At 46.1% G+C, this 18,560-nt stretch overlaps 1 protein-coding gene across 1 annotated transcript in view; it reads left to right on the top strand.

The window, feature by feature from the left end:
• Positions 1–18,560, top strand: part of LOC141047911 (cytochrome P450 2B19-like) — a 310,299-nt gene that overhangs the window by 128,280 nt on the left and 163,459 nt on the right. Inside the window, exon 5 of the mRNA XM_073543231.1 lies at positions 272–432. Coding sequence (XP_073399332.1) covers positions 272–432 — 161 coding nt within the window. The remainder of the gene's footprint in view (positions 1–271; positions 433–18,560) is intronic.

Genomic DNA, 18,560 nt, shown 5'->3' with positions numbered 1-18,560 from the left:
ACTAAACTCTGAGCTTCTCCTGAGCAGCCCTTATTCCCAGGCTGTGGGGAGCTCCACCAGTGTCTGGCTGCACCTACAGTGATTCTTTGATTTTGGCAGTCCACCAATACCCCTGAGGGTCTCTCGACATCTACTCCCTTGTCCTGTCTGCCCTGCTTAGAGATTATCACGTCAGGTTGTATCAGCCTTTTCGTATGGATATTCCAAAGAATGAGAAGAGTAGGATGATAATCAGAGGTCACTTCTTAATGTTCTTGCTTTTTCTCCACAGGAAAACCCTTTGACCCAATATTATTCATGGGCTGCGCTGTGGGAAACATCATCAGTACTGTGCTATTTGGGGAGCAGTTTGATTACAAGGATGAGAAGCTGCAAGAACTTCTTACATCTACGTCCAGATATGTTAAAGGATTCTCATCTCTACTAAACACGGTGATCTATGATTATATTATTTGGCCATTTTCTTCAGACCTCCAGGCTGTTCTATAGTTTTATGGTAGAATCACAATCTAAGGTGTCATTACTTTTTGCCATGTATGTCAGATTTTGATTTGCAATTAGAGATGAGTGGCTCGACCTGCAAAGGGATTTTCTAAAATTTGCAGGTCCTTGCAAATTCAAACACTTTGTATTTCGATTCACGGGGCTTAAAAAAGTTCCTTTGTCATTTCACACATTGCTGAAGACTCGGAAAGTGAAAGCCAAGTCAGGGAAAGCCAAGTGAGATTACCCATTTACCCATAATACCATGCAGTTATCTTAACACATAGTCTAGCACAGAAAATTGGGGAACTATCACTGGGATTAAAAAAAGATGAGGGCCTGCCAAGGAGCACACTTCTAAGATCTTAACAGCCTAAAGTTATAGTGCACAGCATAAGTACTTATAAGGTATCATTTGATGGTGGTTTACTACTGCAGTCCTGAATCACATGGAAGATGGGAGTGGTAGTCAAAATCTGTATAAAATGATTCAAGTGATGGGGAAGTACTTGACCTGCATAGTCAGAGTGATTTATAGCGAGGAGTTGTACTTGCAGAGTTAGTGTGATATATATGGAATAGCTGGACTTGCATAGTAAATCTATAATATAACCGGTTAAGCGTCACTCTGTCCGAAGCCTTTATAGACTGCGCAAGCGCGACGTGCCTACACAGTCTGGCTACAGACAGAATGAGGCAGCGCGGTGAGGAGTGTGTATGGCGTCGGAGATGGCGGTACGCATACACACTGCATACCGCTATGTCCGGCACCATACTTACATACTTACCTGACCGGGAGGAGCGTTGCCGCGGCGCTTCTCTTTTGCCGGAGACCGCGGCGGGAGTGCGGCCGGAATCGCGCATGCGCGTAGTGCGATCCGGCGCCATTTAACTGAAGACACACTTTCAGTGTGTCTTCAGCAATATGGCGCCGAACAGCGCTATGGGCATGCGCGTACTCCAGCGCCAGACTCCTCCCCAGCCTACAGCAGGACGTGGTGACAGCGCTGGAGCACAGGAAAGAAGGGTGAGTATAAATATTTTTTTTTGCATGTGAGTAGTTTTAATAGGAGTGAGGGGACCACGCATACCAGGATTGGGGGGTGAGGTGACCATGCATACCAGGATTGGGGGATGACAGGACCATGCATACCAGGATTGGGGGATGAGGGGTACCAGGCATACCAAAATAGGGGGTGAGGGGACCATACATAGCAGGATTGGGGGATGAGGGGTACCATGCATACCAGGATTAGGGGATGAGGGGTACCATGCATACCAGGATAAGGGGATAAGGGGTACCATGCATACCAGGATTGGGGGATGAGAGGTACCATGTATACCGGGATAAGGGGTACCATGCATACCAGGATTGGGGGATGAGGGGTACCATGTATACCGGGATAAGGGGTACCATGCATACCAGGATTGGGGGATGAAGGGTACCATGCATACCAAGATAGGGGGTGAGGGGACCATACATAGCAGGATTGGAGGATGAGGGGTACCATGCATACCAGGATTAGGGGATGAGGGGTACCATGCATACCAGGATAAGGGGATAAGGGGTACCATGCATACCAGGATTGGGGGATGAGGGGTACCATGCATACCAGAATAAGGGGTGAGGGGTACGATACATACCAGGATAGGGGGTGAGGGGACCATACATACCAGGATTGGGGGATGAGGGGTACCATGCATACCAGGATTGGGGGATGAGGGGTACCATGCATACCAGGATAAGGGGATAAGGGGTACCATGCATACCAGGATTGGGGGATGAGGGGTACCATGCATACCAGGATAAGGGGTGAGGGGTACGATACATACCAGGATAGGGGGTGAGGGGACCATACATACCAGGATTGGGGGATGAGGGGTACCATGCATACCAGGTTTGGGGGATGAGGGGTACCATGCATACCAGGTTTGGGGGATGAGGGGTACCATGCATACCAGGATTGGGGGGTGAGGGGTACCATGCATACCAGGATTGGGGGATGAGGGCTACCATGCATACCAGGTTAAGGGGGTGAGGGGTACCATGCATATCAGGATTGGGGGATGAGGGGTACCATGCATACCAGGATTGGGGGATGACAGGACCATGCATATCAGGACAAGGGGGTGAGGGGTACCATGCATACCAGGATTGAGCGATGACAGGACCATGCATACCAGGATTGGGGGATGATGGGTACCATGCATACCAGGACTGGGGGATGAAGGGTACCATGCATACCAGGATAGGGGGTGAGGGGATCATGTATACCAAGATAGGGGGTGAGGGGACCATACATACCATGATTGGGGGATGATGGGTACCATGCATACCAGGATTGGGGGATGATGGGTACCATGCATACCAGGATTGGGGGATGAGGGGTACCATGCATACCAGGATTGGGGGATGAGGGGTACCATGCATACCAGGATTGGGGGATGAAGGGTACCATGCATGCCAGGATAGGGGGTGAGGGGACCATACATACCATGATAGGGATGAGGGAGTTCCGTGCATGCCAGGATTGAGGGGTACCATGCATACCAGGATTGGGGGGATGAGGGGTACCATGCATACCAGGATAGTGTTAGGAGTTGGATTCCTGCAGCAAATCTCTCCTGAGGCTAAGTCCTTCTGTCCTCTTACTGGGCATGCTCATGGGATGATCTCCCATTGGAGATCGGGAGTCATGTGCTCAGGTCCCGCTCCAGTTCTCATTGGTCCATCTCAGAGATCTGGAAGCGTGCAGAAGGTCCCGGCTGCTATAAAAGGCGCGCATGGCTGTTCCGCCATGCGCTAGTATAGTCATACTTGCTGCTGTGTGTATGAGGACGGATGCATGATTCTGGTGACTGACTCATTTGAAACCCTTACCCTCTGATATTACGCATGTGAATAGGGACTGAGTTAGTTTCAGCGCCAGCGCTCCTCTGCTTCAACTTGCACAGCTGTTAGCGTCAGACATTGCGCTTGCGCCTTGCCTTTGTCGTTTGGTGGCAGTGTCCACGCCGTGCTGCAGTAGCAGCCTCCTTTGCGTTTTCAGTTGCAACGCTCTGCACACGGTAGGTCTAGATGGACGTAGTGCCGCCGTCTTGGGCTACTCCTGTGACCGTATACCGGTTGTGCGCTTTTTACTGAGTACTGTGACTACAACAGGCTCAGTCTTTTGTGTTTGTACTTTTGGCATCTCCGTGAGTTTAACTGAGATTGCTCTGCGCACCTGGGTGGAGTTTAACCCTGTGTGCAATTCCGCCATATTGCTCCTGCCACAACTTAGCAGCGGTTATATCACCTACTGCACGGTGGACCCCGAGCAGCGAACGCACTTTATTTATATTTTTATTTTGTGCATTCCGCCGTTCCTAACAGATAGGGGGTGAGAGGACCATACATACCAGGATAGGCATGAGGGAGTACCATGCATACCAGGATAGGGATGAGGGAGTACCATGCATACCAGGATTGGGGGTGAGAGGTCCATGCATACCAGGATTGGGGGATGATGGGTACCATGCATACCAGGATAGGGGGTGAGGGGACCATGCATACCAGGATAGGGGGTGAGGGGGCCATGCATACAAGGATAGGGATGAGGGAGTACCATGCATACCAGGATTGAGGGGTGAGGGGACCATGCATACCAGGATGAAGAATGGGGTGCCATGCATACCAGGATTGGGGGGTGAGGGTACCATGCATACCAGGATAGGAATGAGTGGTGCCATGCGTACCAGGATAGGAGGGTGGCAGCACATACCAGGATGGGAGACCATATACCAATTAAAATGCTCGCCACCTGGGTGTAGAACGGGTTCATAGCTAGTGTGATATATAGGGAGGTGCTGGGCATGCATAGTCAGTAATCAGTGTGATATATTTATAGGGAGGTACTGTAGCTTCATAGTTAATGTATTATGTAGGGAAGTGCCCGATCTGCATAGTCAGCGTAATATTTAATGAGTTTCTGAACATACATAGACAGTGTGATTATATAAGGAGGTGCTGGACCTGCATGGTCACTATGACTGTGAATTGATTGACCTGTGAAATAATGCAGTAACAGCACTGTAATAATGGCATTTATTTTCTTCTTTAAACACTGCAAACAAGGAGGGAAGTTTAAATCCCCCCTGTTCTAATGTTTGCACTAAACAAAAATCATGAAACTAAGGATTCTGTGTCACAGAAAGTGTGCATCCTGTACTGTAAGGTAGGTAAGCAATTTTTTTTAAAGCCTTTTACCCCCAAGACTGTTTTCACACTGTTTTTACAATTGGCACATTCAGGTTCGTGATCGGAAGCACAAGCAATTTTTCTTAAAATTGGAATAAATCGGTAAAATTCGATAAAAGTGCAGGAATATATTTGCATTGCCACTAAAGTATTGTGAGCACTTTGGCTAGGATAATGGTGGTGTATGATGAGTGTGGGGCACGTGTTTGATGAAGGGAGGGGGTTTGCAGAGCTCAGGAGCGGCGTGCTTGTAATTTTTTTCTAACTTCATGCAGCCAATCAGAGCGCAGGAAACATCCACATTGTCCACACACAAGGGCTTGTGCCATTGGCTGCTGAAATCACTTGTCCTCTCTATATAAAGTGCGGGCATCTTGCTTTTGTCAGTATAGCAGCAGAGAGGCTGCGCCTGACATGGCCTGGGTGCTGATCTAAGTCAGATAGTGCAGATATCTAGTGTTCTGTGTGGCTGTGAAATCGACCTTCCAGCAGGTTTTCTTTTTCTTGTGCCATTACTGAGGTCCACAGACAAAGAATGAAGGGCACATTTCATAGAAGTGTGTTGTACACTGCTTCTCTTATGCTTCATGGACGAGTAGACCTTTCAAAACATCTTTTTTTTTAGTTGCTAACGTGATTCAAAAATGCATATTTCACCTTGTCATTTAGTGGCAGTGAAATTCAGCTGTATGCAGAGTAACAAATAACTATATTTTAGTTGCTAATGCTATTTAGTACGCCATATTTCACCTTGTCATTTAGTGCCGTTGAGCTGGTGAAAAGTAAAATATCTAATTTTTTGTTGCTAATACTGTGCTCCTACCACACTATCTGAGCAACATGAATGGGAAAAAGCGAGGTCGTGGTGGAAGGGGGATTAGGCTTAGTGTTCAAGGTGAACGTGGGGTCAGTGGTAATGTTAGCGACCCAACAACGTCACGTCCTATGCAAAGACAACTGACAACTTCTGTTACTGGCTGGGCGACTCCATTCACTTTCTTTGGCAGTCACACAGCAGTACGCCTTGTTGATGAGGGCCAGAAAGAGCATGTGCTCCAGTGGATGGCAAGCACAGCTCTTGGTGGCCTCTCCTCCTCTTCCTCCACCTCAACATCACACCCAGAACAGTCCACAAAGGTGGCACCCAATTACCCTTGCTCCCCACCCCTGTCACAACTCTCCAAAAGCCCAACTGACTGCAGGGAACCACAGATGATAAGAGCTGATCACACATTCTATGCCATGGGCATTAGAAGTGTGTGTACTCAAAAGATTCTCAAAGTCAAGAGGAGGAAAACTGCACTAAATTTTTTTAACTTTGATCCGGGGCAGGACAAAGTAGGGTCCGAGCAGCATCCTGACCCGCGTCACCAGACATTAACTCCATGGGGGGAAGGTGATCCTAATGAGACTCAGATATCTGAGGCTCACGTGGACTGTGCTGTGCTGTCAGGGCAGGAAGAGGAGAAGGGTTGTAATAATACAGAGGATGATGATGCGGTGGTAGATTCCTTGGTGTGAGCCCAGAGGCACACAGCTGAGTAGGTCATCTTAGTAAGTGGAGGAGGAAGACAAGGAGGTTCCATTGCGCCCTATGGCGCTACATGGAGTGATGCAACCACAACGAGCACTGCATCCTCAGCCACAAATGTGGCTGTGGCCAGCAGCATTTGCGGGTCTTCAGTTCGCAGGGGCGGCAAAGTTTGCCTAGCCTGGGCTTTTTTGACACTGCAAAGGATGAGCCAATTCACGTTATCTGCCAACAATGCAAAAAAAAAATCAGTAGAGTGAAAAAGTGCAATAATTTAACTACTACATGTATGAACCTTCACATGCGCAATCAACATGTGTTACTCTGGCAATTCTAATCTGGTGGTTGAGCCTGCTCTGACACACGGTTTATGCTATAGGTACATGCGACAATGCCGCCCGGTGCAGATGCTAAACTCAAGCAGGAATTCCCACCCTACACTGCCTGTCTAGATGCACACTCGCCATGCCAGTAGCAGCACACTAGCCCACAGGGTGGTACTGTTTCCACCCAAACACAAATGATACTAGTGCACAGCGTGCACCATTGAGAGCCTTAAATACTTTAAGCTCAAGTCCATACAGACAGGACCTTGCCTGTGGAGTCCAGACAGACAGGACCTTGCCTGTGGACCAATCTGAAGCTACCACATCACCAGAGCAGCTGACGTCCGAGCACCAATGAGAAGGCGCCACATCATGGACATGATCAGTACGGTAAAATCTGGACATAGGCTCCAGAGCACAGCACTGCACGTGTATACCAGTAGTCATCATAGGCTCAGCTGGAGAACACATACAGTAGGAGCCTGAGCAATGCACTGGGACCGGCGTCTGTGCTGAGCAGTGATCCCAGTGGACGAGCCTGAATGGGAGACCGCTGCACCAGACAAGGCTTGGGATCTATCCTGGCATTTAACACCATATATGAAAATAAAATGTTGAACTTTATTTTGGATTACCGTAATTAAAACAGAAGTTTAAAATAACATAGAAAACAAACAGAGTGCCCAGTAGGGGAACTCCAACCCTATCCACTCAATAATGAGCTGTCAAGGTAAGCATAATGCAGTGATCTCAAAATAGCCCTTAGAATAAGCAATAATTATTCATAAATTAGCATAAACAAAGTATCCATGTAAAAATTATAAGGGATATATAACCCAAAGAGAAGAGAACAAGGGCCCGCTCTGTGGTCCTGCATATACAGAAGATGAAGTGCAAAAAATCTAAAAATGCAAAAGATATGTAGTCTAAAAAGTCTAAAAGGTAAGAGATCTGGATAACATAAATATATTAACCAGCTGGGTGCATAAATCATCCCAAATCTACATACACATAAACAGTGCTGCCACAGAGTCTAAGTTGTAATAGATAACTTAGCAATACATCCTATATTGGTGTGAAGCACAGTACCTTGGTACGAAGATTGCTGGACCAGGATGTGCAGATAGATTGGGCTTCACCAGTCACCTCGACGTACGTTTCACCCTTAGCTTCTGCTGGAGGCAGTGTTAAAATTAATATCCCTTGGAGATCGCAGTCATACAGCTGAAGAGTTGCGGACAGCTCTCCAGGCCGAGTCTGAGCAATGGCTGTCTCTGCTGAACCTGAATCCAGGGAAGGCCGTGTCTGAAAAGTGTGCAAACCAGGTGGCATCTCTACGCCGAGACAAGCTCACACACAAACCTTGCATGGCTCATGTCCTCAACCTGGTGGCACAGTGATTTCTCCGCCACTATCCTGGATTGGGTGAGCTGCTGCACAAAGCACGTAAGCTGTGTGCTCACTTCCTACGTTCAAGAAGTATCATTTCTCCTTGCGGAGAATGACATGCTAAGCATGTCGAGGTGAGGAGACTTAAAGCTGCAATGCTCCTCTGGGAAATATGCTAATTATGCAAATTGTCTCTTCAGAGAGGAAGAGGACTAGAACTCTAGTGCCACCTATTGGAGGTAGCAATATCTCCCACTTTGCACTGATTAGGGGCAGTACCCCGAAACACAGTGTCTGCAAATGGAGATTCTGGCTTGGCTTTTATCCTAAGTCATGTAACTAGGCTCGTTAAAGGGTCAACATTGACTTTTAGGATTGCTACCTCCAATAGGTGGCACTAGAGTTCTAGTCCTCTTCCTCTCTGAAGAGACAATTTGCATAATTAGCACTTCCTACGTTTGCACCCATCAGGTCATCAACTTGCATTGATACAGAGGTCTTTGTCCCTGCCAGTTAACAGGTTGATATACGATGTGCCAACATGGTGGAATTCCACTCTGCCCATGTTGCAGCAACTGTGGCAGCAGTAATGACCCCTCACGCAGTATATCATGTTGTATAGCCTGGGCCAACTCAGTATGGACATGGGGAATATGTTTGAGTGGACACAGATTAAGGACCTCTGCATCCTTCTGCATAGTTTCTAAATGGCTAGTAAGATTGTTAGCACTGATGAAGCCATCATCAGCATCACTATTCCGGTCATCTAAAGCTGGAGCATACTTTGAATAGCCTGCGGGAGGAGGTGGTGGTCCCAGAGGAAGAGGAGGGAGCGGAGGAGGATGCGGAATGGATTACATAGTCTCAAAATTCCAGATTGTCGGCACACTTGCTGGTGCAATGGTAGGCTAGATTACTGGCTCGAGCGGTGCTTGTGATAACAGATAAACTATTAGTGAAGATGCAAGAGCCGAGTAACATGTAAAGGAGGAAGAGGTGATGGCGAGCAATTGTCCGGAGATGAAGAGGATAATCATTTCCTCTCTATTGTTCATGGTTGGCGGGGGGCACAGAGGAAACAAGCATCAGTGTTACCCAGCCACCAACACAGCATGTGATTGGACCTCGTTTAATAGTCTGACATATGAGTACCTTCACTCTGCAACATGATCCCCGTATAGTTATGATTAAAAATAGTGCTAACTACTGGGTTGCCGCTCAGTTAGATCTACATTATAAGAGTAAATTTTACCAGATGCTTCACGCCATGGAAGGAGACCCGCGAATGCTGGAGTATGGAAACATGCTTTTACACAACCTTAAGAGAGGTTTCCCTAAGACAACAGTGAGGCACAGTGTGCATCACAGCTCTAGTCTTCCAACCTCGTCAATTCATCAATACGAAAACATTAGCTGCAGCAGTAGTGTAAGTGGCAGAAGCAATTTCTATGAGTACTTTGACACATTTTTTAGACCAGATTGTGCATCATCACAACAGGGTCCATGTCTGACACATTTTGGTCAACAAAAATGGATGAGTGGCCTGAGTTTGCCTGTCACTCCTTGGAGGTTTTATCGTGTCCAGCAGCCAGCACTGCTGGTGGTGTCCTGATGGATAAACACAGCCAGCTGTCCCTTAAAAGTGTAGATCGCCTAACTTTCATCAAGATGAACAAGTCATAGATCTCTAAGGACTTTTGCACCCCAATCTCAGACTGTACAGACTAGGCGATGTTGTAGTTTTTAATGTGCTGCATTGATCTCACGTAATTGCAGCCTGTGATATATTTAGTGTGTCTTCTGTGCCTGCTGTTGCTGCTGCTGCTGCTACTACAGTTGTCAACACTAATTTTTGGAAGTACAACACTCCCGGTTGAGTTTCCAACTGCTGGGTTGACTGTAGTGGAAAATGTATCGGTCCCTATTATACTATTTGTATGCTGAAATGTATGCCACTTTGGTGGTGTCAGTCCCTAATTTTTGGAAATGTGGAGACTCCTGATCGGATCTCTAAAATCTACTGGGATTGCTGTAGTGGAAGAGATGTTGGTCACCATTATACTATTTCTATTCTAGTTAAATTGATGCCACTTTGGTGGTGTCAGCCCCTAATTTTTGGAAATGTGGAGACTCTTGATTAGGTCTCTCCATCTCCTGGGTTGGCTGTAGTGGAAAAGGTGTCAGTCCCTATTATACTATTTCTACTCTGGTGAAATTAATGCCACTTTGGTGGTGTCAGGCCCTAATTTTTGGAAATATAGAGACTCCTGATTGGGTCCCTATAGCACTGGCACCTCTGTATTCTGCCTCACTCTCCCGACAGAGACACTGACTTTATTACCACAGCAGCCTCTGTCTTGCACTTTTTTCTTCCTCCACGTGTGCCCAGGTCTGTGGTACATGCACCGCTCACAGGTCCCTAAGCACTATGCTTAAGGCGCATGCATGCTCCCATCCTCTAAAAGGGGTAGTGCGCATTGCCATTAGGTATCCCCTGCCAATAGGTGGGCAACACCTTCTATTTAAGGTTCCTTCTCTGATATGGAGCTGCCTGAGCAATGTTGTTAGATTGCCTTGCATGCTTGATAGTTGTCAGGTTCCCTGTCTGCTTGTCTACACTGTACCCATCTGCTCGTACTTATCTGTCCTCTTCTGTTCATTAGCCGGTCCAGCCTGCCCCTTCCAATACTTCTCTGTCTAACACCTGATCCAACCAGCACCTACCGAGTCCATCTGTTCAACAGCCAGTTCAGATATCACCTACCCATGCCCATATGTTCAACACCCAGACCAGTCCACACCTGTCAGTGCTCTACTGCTCCTCAGCCGGTACAGCCCGCACCTGCCAGTGCTCATTTGTCTAACAGCCTGTCCAGCCCGCACCTGCTAGTGCTCATCTGTTTAACTGTCGGTCCAACTCGCACCTGCCAGAGCTCATCCGTCTAACATAATTAAATTGCATTTTATTGCACAAATAAGTATTTAAGCACCGAACAACAAGCAAGATACTGGCTCTCATGAACCTGTTAGTTTTTCTTTAAGAAGCCCTCCTACTCTGCACTCATTACCTGTATTAATTGCACCTGTTAGAACTCATTACCTGTTTAAAAGACACTTGTCTACACACTCAATCACACTCCAACCTTTCCACTATGGCCAACATCAAAGAGCTGTCTAAGGACACCAAGGACAAAATTGTAGCCCTGCACAAGGCTAGGATGGGCTACAGGACAATAGGCAAGCAGCTTGGTGAGAAGGCATCAACTGTTGGCACACTTAGACACAATTATTAGAAAATGGAAGAAACACAATCTTCCTTGGTCTGGGGCTCCATGCAAGATCTCGCCTCGTGGGGTAAGGATGTTTCTGAGAAAGGTCAGTGATGAATCAAGAACTACATGGGAGGACCTAATCAATACCTGAAAGAGCTGGGATCACAGTCTCAAACATTACCGTTAGCAACACACTACGCCATCATAGATTAAAATCCTGCAGGGCAAACAAGGCTCCCCTGCTCATGCTAGAACGTGTCCAGGCCCATTTTAAGTTCACTAACGACCATCTGGATGATCAAGAGGAGGCATATGGTCAGATGAGAGCAAAATAAAACTTTTTGATATCAACTAAATTCGCTGTGTTTGGAGGAAGAAGAATCATGAGTACAACTCTAAAAAAAACACTGTCCCAACCGTGAAGCATGGTGGGAGAAACATCATACTTTGGGGGTGCTTTTCTGCAAAGGGGACAGGATGATTGCATCGTATTGAAGGGAGGATGGATGGGGCTATGTATTGCAAGATTTTGGCAAACAACTTCCTTCCCTCAGTAAGAGCAGTAAAGATGAGTCATGGCTGGGTCTTCCAGAATGACAATGCACCGAAACACACAGCCAAGGCAACTAAGGAGTGGCTTCGTAAGAAGCATTTCAAGTTCCTGGAGTGGCCTAGCCAGTCACCAGACCTGAACCCAATAGAAAATCCTTGGAGGGAGCAGAAATTCAATGTTGCCCAGAGACAGCCCCAAAATCTGACAGATCTGGAGAAGATCAAAATGGAGAAGGCCAAAATCCATTTTGCAATGTGTACAAACTTGGTCAAGAACTACAGAAAGTATCTCACCTCTGTAATTGCAAACGAAGGTTTTGGCATCAAATATTAAGTTCTGTTTTTCTATTGTATCAAATTCACTGTTCAAATTAATAAAGAACACTAAAATACAACATCCTAGATATGACTGAAATAAATATTGTAGTTGCAAATCTTTATTCATTACATAGTGGAGTATGTTGAGAACAATAAAACATAGAAATTATCAATGTAAATCAAAATTAATATCAGATACTAAAAATCAAAGTGAAAAATGAAATTTCAGACTGCTCCAACTTCAGTGGAAATGCCTCAAGACAAGGAAATGATGCTCAGTAGTGTGAGTGGCCTCCACATGCCTGTATGATCTTCTTACAATGCCTGGTGCTTGCTCCTGATGAGGCGGCGGATGTTCTCCTGAGATATTCTCTCCCAGACCTGGATTAATCCCTTTACCCCCAAAGGTGGTTTGCACATTAATGACCGGGCCAATTTTCACAATTCTGACCACTGTCCCTTCATGAGGTAATAATAACTCTGGAGCTTCCATGGATCCCGGTGACTCTGACACTGTTTTCTTGTGACATATTGTACTTCATGAAAGAGGTAAAATTTATTTGATGTGACTTGCGTTTTTTTTGTAAAAAAACAGAAATTTGGCGAAAATTTTGAAAATTACACAATTTTCCAACTTTGAATTTTCATGCCCTTATATCACAGAGATATTATAAGTAAAATTTCCCACATGTTTACTTTACATCAGCACAATTTTGGAACCAAAATTTGTTTATGTTAGGAATAGTGTTGAGCGATACCATCCGATACCCTAAAATATCGGATCGGATGGTATCGGCCCGATACGAAAAAAGTATCCGGTATCGCCGATTCCGATACCAGAAGTCCTATTCAAGTCTATGGGACTTCCGGTATCGGAATAAGAAAAACCCTTTTCTGTCCTTGTACAGCCTCTCGGGGGGGGTGTACGGACCTTCCGGGGGTCTGTGCGGACTGCCGGTGGTCTGTACCGACTGTCCGGGTGTCTGTGCAGGCTGCGGGGGGCTGTGCCGGCCTGCCGGTGGTCTGTACCGACTGTCCGGGGGTCTGTGCGGACTGCCGGGGGGCTGTGCCGGCCTGCCGGTGGTCTGTGCCAACTGTCCGGGGGGTCTGAGCAGACTGTGATGTTAACATACTGGGAAAAGGTTGCTCTCAAGATCTAGAGTACCTTGCACTCAATTGTAGACCATTTTACGCTCCAAGAGAGTTTTCATCTATGGTTCTGGTTGCAGTATATATTCCCCCTCAAGCATCTGTTAAAGCTGCTATTGGTGAATTAGCTTGCAAAATATCAGAATGGGAGAATGGATCTCCAGAAGCATTTGTGATCGTAATGGGGGACTTTAACAAAGGAAAACTCAACCTGGATCTCCCCAAATTTACTCAACATATAAACTGCTTCACGAGAGAGAACAATACGCTTGATCACTGCTATACAGTCATAAAAGGGGCCTACAGGGCAGTGAGGAGAGCAGCAGTGGGCTTTTCAGATCATTGTCTAATTCATTTAATTCCAGCCTACAGGCAAAGGTTGAAAACATCCAAACCTACAGTTTATACAAAGAAGACATGGTCTGAGGAGGCAAAATTGCAACTGCAAGCATGCTTTGAATGCACGGACTGGGAGGTATTCCAGGAAACATGCTTGGGTCTGGATGAATGGGTTGATGCAGTGTCCTCATATATCCGTTTTTGTGAAGACACGTTTATTCCATCCAAATCTGTCCACTTTCGGGGAAACAACAAGCCGTGGTTTACAAATAAAGTCAGGTTGATCCGTAAGAGAAAAGAGGAGGCTTAAAAAGCAGGCGATGTTACTGAATTCAAGAAACTTAGGAACTCGCTATCTAAAGAGATCAAGTTAGCCAAACACGAGTATGCAAAGATTCTGGAGGAAAGGTTCTCATCAAAAGATACTAGATCTTCATGGAGAGGATTAAGAGAGGTCACCAATTATAAAAGCCACCCCACTATAGTGAACCCCAGCAGAAGTCTGGCAGCAGAGTTAAATGAATTCTACTGCAGATTTGAGGCAAGCTCTACACACAGTGGCTATTCATCTCTAAGCTCCTCAGTCTGTTCATATAAAGATCATTCATTGTGCAACACCCAAGTAGTGATCTCCGAGGCAGAGGTGATACGCATCCTGAAGGGACTTAAGGTCAAAAAGGCACCTGGCCCTGATGGTGTATCTCCAATGTGCCTGAAAGTATGTGCTACCCAGCTTGCCCCTATACTGACAAATATATACGATGTGTCACTGAAAGATTGCGTTGTACCTCTGTGTTGGAAAAGTTCCACAATTTTCCCTGTCCCCAAGAAAGTGGGATCCTCTGAGTTGAACGACTATAGACCAGTAGCACTCACATCTGTAGCTATGAAAGTCTTCGAAAGAATTATGATGTCCCACCTGATAAAATTCACGCAGAAGCTTTGGGACCCGCTTCAGTTTGCCTATAAGGAGAATCGTTCGGCAAACGACACTGTCAATCTGGCACTGAAGTACATTTTGGATCATACAGATGAACTGCACTCATATGTCCGGATTCTTTTCATGGACTTTAGCTCAGCGTTCAATACCATTGATCTGAATTTACTTCATAAGAAAATGGTAGCTCTTGGAGTCCCTCTCAACTTATGCTTGTGGATTTATAACTTCCTGACAGCCAGGATACAGAGTGTAAAAGTTGGACCATTCACTTCGGACACCTTGGTCACAAACATCGGGGCACCTCAGGGGTGTGTTTTGTCCCCGTTACTGTTTTCGCTCTATACGAATGATTGCATCTCTTCAGCAGACTCAGTAAAAATCTTGAAATTTGCCGATGATATGACACTGATTGGTCTCATCCAGGGAAATGCTGAAGACTTGTATCGGAGTGAGGTGGAAAGAATATGTGACTGGTGTAAAGCCAATAATCTTGAACTCAACACTAAAAAAACTGCTGAGATGGTTGTGGATTTTAGGAAAGATCAACATGAGATACTTCCAATCTACATCCATGACGAAGTGGTTCTTAGGGTCACAGAGACCAAATTCCTTGGTGTTATCATCTCTCATGATCTTAAATGGGGGAAAAACGTGGATGCTGTTATAAGAAAAGCACAACAGAGGATGTTCTTCCTGCGTCAGCTGAAAAGATATGGTTTGTCTAAGAATCTGCTGATCTTATTCTTTAATGCTGTCATCAGATCTGTGATTTGTTCCTCTCTGATAGTCTGGTATGGGGGAGCCACTGCGCATGACAAACTCTGCTTACAAAGGACTTTCAGAACAGCAGAGAGAATTATAGGTTCCCCCTGCCTAAAATCCAGGATCTTTATGATAAGAGTATTCGATCCCACGCATTGAAAATTTCATCCGATCCCTCTCACCCGGGACACTCCTCATTCCAACTACTCCCTTCAGGACGTCGCTTCAGAGTCCCCAAATGCAGCACCAACCGCCATATGAACAGCTTCTATCCACGCTCTGTTCAACAATTAAATCGTCATGTGTAGACTATATACTGTATCTGTCTTGTTAGATGTTACTTGTTGTATCTGTTGTTATATATTATGTTGCCTCTTTGCCACAAAGAATTCCTTGTATATATGTAATATGTACTTGGCGATAATAAATTTGATTGATTGATTGATTGACTGCGGGGGTCTGTGCAGTAGTAGTCCCATCATCCGGCTAATGTGTTGAATGTACAAAAAAAAAAAATACATACTACATACATACTACATGCTACATACATACTACATACATGCAACATATATACTACATACATACACTACATGCATGCAACATGCATACTACATATATACCACATATATACTACATGCATGCAACATGCATGCTACATATATACCACACATATACTACATGCATGCAACATGCATACTACATATATACCACATATATACTACATGCATGCAACATGCATACTACATATATACTACATGCATGCAACATGCATACTACATATATACCACATATACCGGGGGGCTGTACCGACTGTCCGGGGGTCTGTGCCGAGTGCCCAGGGGTCTGTACCGGCCTGCCGGGGGGCTGTGCTGGCCTGCCGGTGGTCTGTACCGACTGTCCGGGGGTCTGAGCGGACTGCCGGGGGTCTGTACCGGCCTGCCGGGGGGCTGTGCCGGCCTGCCGGTGGTCTGTACCGACTGTCCGGGGGTCTGAGCGGACTGCCGGGGGTCTGTGCCGGCCTGCCGGGGGTCTGTGCCGACTGTCCGGGGGTCTGTGCCGACTGCCCGGGGGTCAGTGCGGACTGCCGGGGGTCTGTACCGGCCTGCCGGGGGGCTGTGCCGACTGTCCGGGGGTCTGTGCAGGCTGCGGGGGTCTGTGCAGGCATCGTCCGATGGGACTACAAGTCCCATCGGGCGATGCCTGCTACCATGACGGTGATTAACACACTAGCCAATGATGGGACAGTAGGTATGCTCTACGGCTGCTGCTAGTTGTGTGGTAGGATTAGGGATCTGCAATCTGCATAGTTACCAACCTCTCTGGTTTTCTGTGACTTAGCTTGTTTTGCTTTTTTCTCCTCGGTGACCCAATCATAACAGGAGAGCCACTGATGTGCCTAAACAGTGGAAACACCCACAAGTGACCCCATTTTGGAAACTAGACCCACAAGGAACTTATCTAGATGTGTGGTGACTCTGGTGAGCACTTTGAACCCCAAGTGCTTCATAGAAGTTTATAGCGTATAGTCATAAAAATAAAAAAGCATATTTTTTTCCACAAAAATGATATTTTTGCCCTCAATTTTTTATTTTCCCAAGGGTAACAGAAGAAATTGGACCCCAAGAGTTATTGTGCAATTTGTCCTGAGTAGGCTGATACCCCATATGTGGGAGTAAACCACTGTTTGGGCGCATGGCAGAGCTTGGAAGGGAAGGAGCACTGTTTGACTTTTTCAACCCATAATTGGCTGGAATTGAGATCAGATGCCATGTCACGTTTGGAGAGCCCCTGATGTGCCTGAACAGTGGAAACCCCCCAATTCTATCTCCAACCCTAACCCCAACACACCCCTAACCCTAATCCCAACCCTAACCCTAATGGGAAAATGGAAATAAATACATTTTTTTAATTTTATTATTTTTCCCTAACTAAGGGGGTGATAACGGGGGGTTTGATTTACTATTTTTGGCGGTTTTTATGTTTGGCAGCCCTGGTCACACACTAAAAGACGCTTTTTATTGCAAAAAATAGTTTTTGCATCACCACATTTTGAGAGCTATAATTTTTCCATATTTTGGCCCACAGAGTCATGTGAGGTCTTATTTTTTGTGGGATGAGGTGACGTTTTTATTGGTACCATTTTCGGGCACATGACATTTTTTGATCGCTTTTTATTCCAATTTTTGGGAGGCAGAAGGAACAAAAAACAGCAATTCATGAATTTCTTTTGGGTGGGCTTTTACACCGTTCCACGTATGGTAAAATTGATAGATTTAGTAAAATGGTCTCTTTCATCGCATTACCAGCACTTCTTAATGCCAAGACTCTGGCCCAGGTTTTCATTAATGAGATCATAAAACTTCATGGAGTTCCCTCCGATGTCGTGTCTGATCGGGGACCCCAATTTGTTTCCATGTTCTGGAGGACATTCTGTTCTCAACTGAGGGTACACCTGTCCTTCTCTTCAGCCTTTCATCCCCAGACAGAGCGGGTCAACCAGAATTTGGAGACATACCTCAGGTGTTTCATCTCTGCAAACCAAGAGGATTGGTCATCTTACTTACCATTAGCTGAATTTGAAATTAATAATCACCGTCAAGAGTCCACTGGCAGGTCACCGTTTTTCGGTGCGTATGGTTATCATCCACAGTTTGGTACCTTTAATGGGGGAGGGGCTTCAGGAGTTCCAAAGGAGGAGCGTTTCGTGTCGTCGCTCTCTTCCGTGTGGCAAGGTGTCCTGAAGAATTTGAGAATTATGGGAGACAGGTACAAACGTGTGGCTGACAGGAGACGTGTGCCAGGTCCGGACCTGAATGTGAATGACTTTGTGTGGTTGTCCACTAGGAATATTAAGTTGAAGGTTCCTTCTTGGAAGTTGGGACCCAGGTTTATTGGTTCTTACAGAATATCTGTTGTCATAAACCCAGTGATGTTTCGTCTGGAGCTTCCTCAAGCTCTCAAAATCCACAATGTTTTTCATAGATCTCTTCTTAAGAAGTGTGTGAACCCCATTGAGTCCTCATCCCCACCGCCCCCCCCCCCCAATTTTGGTAGATGGCAATTTGGATTTTGAGATTTCGAGGATTGTTAATTCTCGTCTCCTTCATCGTTCCTTGCAGTACTTGGTGCACTGGAGGAGTTATGGTCCAGAGGAAAGGACGTGGGTGTCAGCATCAGATGTGAATGCCCCTAGGTTGGTTAGGGCATTCCATACCTCACATCCTGAGAAACCGGGTCCTGAGTGTCCAGAGGCTACTCG

The sequence above is a fragment of the Dendrobates tinctorius genome, unplaced genomic scaffold, assembly GCF_039654945.1.
Source record: "Dendrobates tinctorius isolate UK_male_01 unplaced genomic scaffold, ASM3965494v1 ptg000130l, whole genome shotgun sequence".
NCBI classification, from domain to species: domain Eukaryota; kingdom Metazoa; phylum Chordata; class Amphibia; order Anura; family Dendrobatidae; genus Dendrobates; species Dendrobates tinctorius.
Note: the sequence above shows the minus strand (reverse complement) of the source record. Positions and strands in the feature narration are given on the sequence as shown.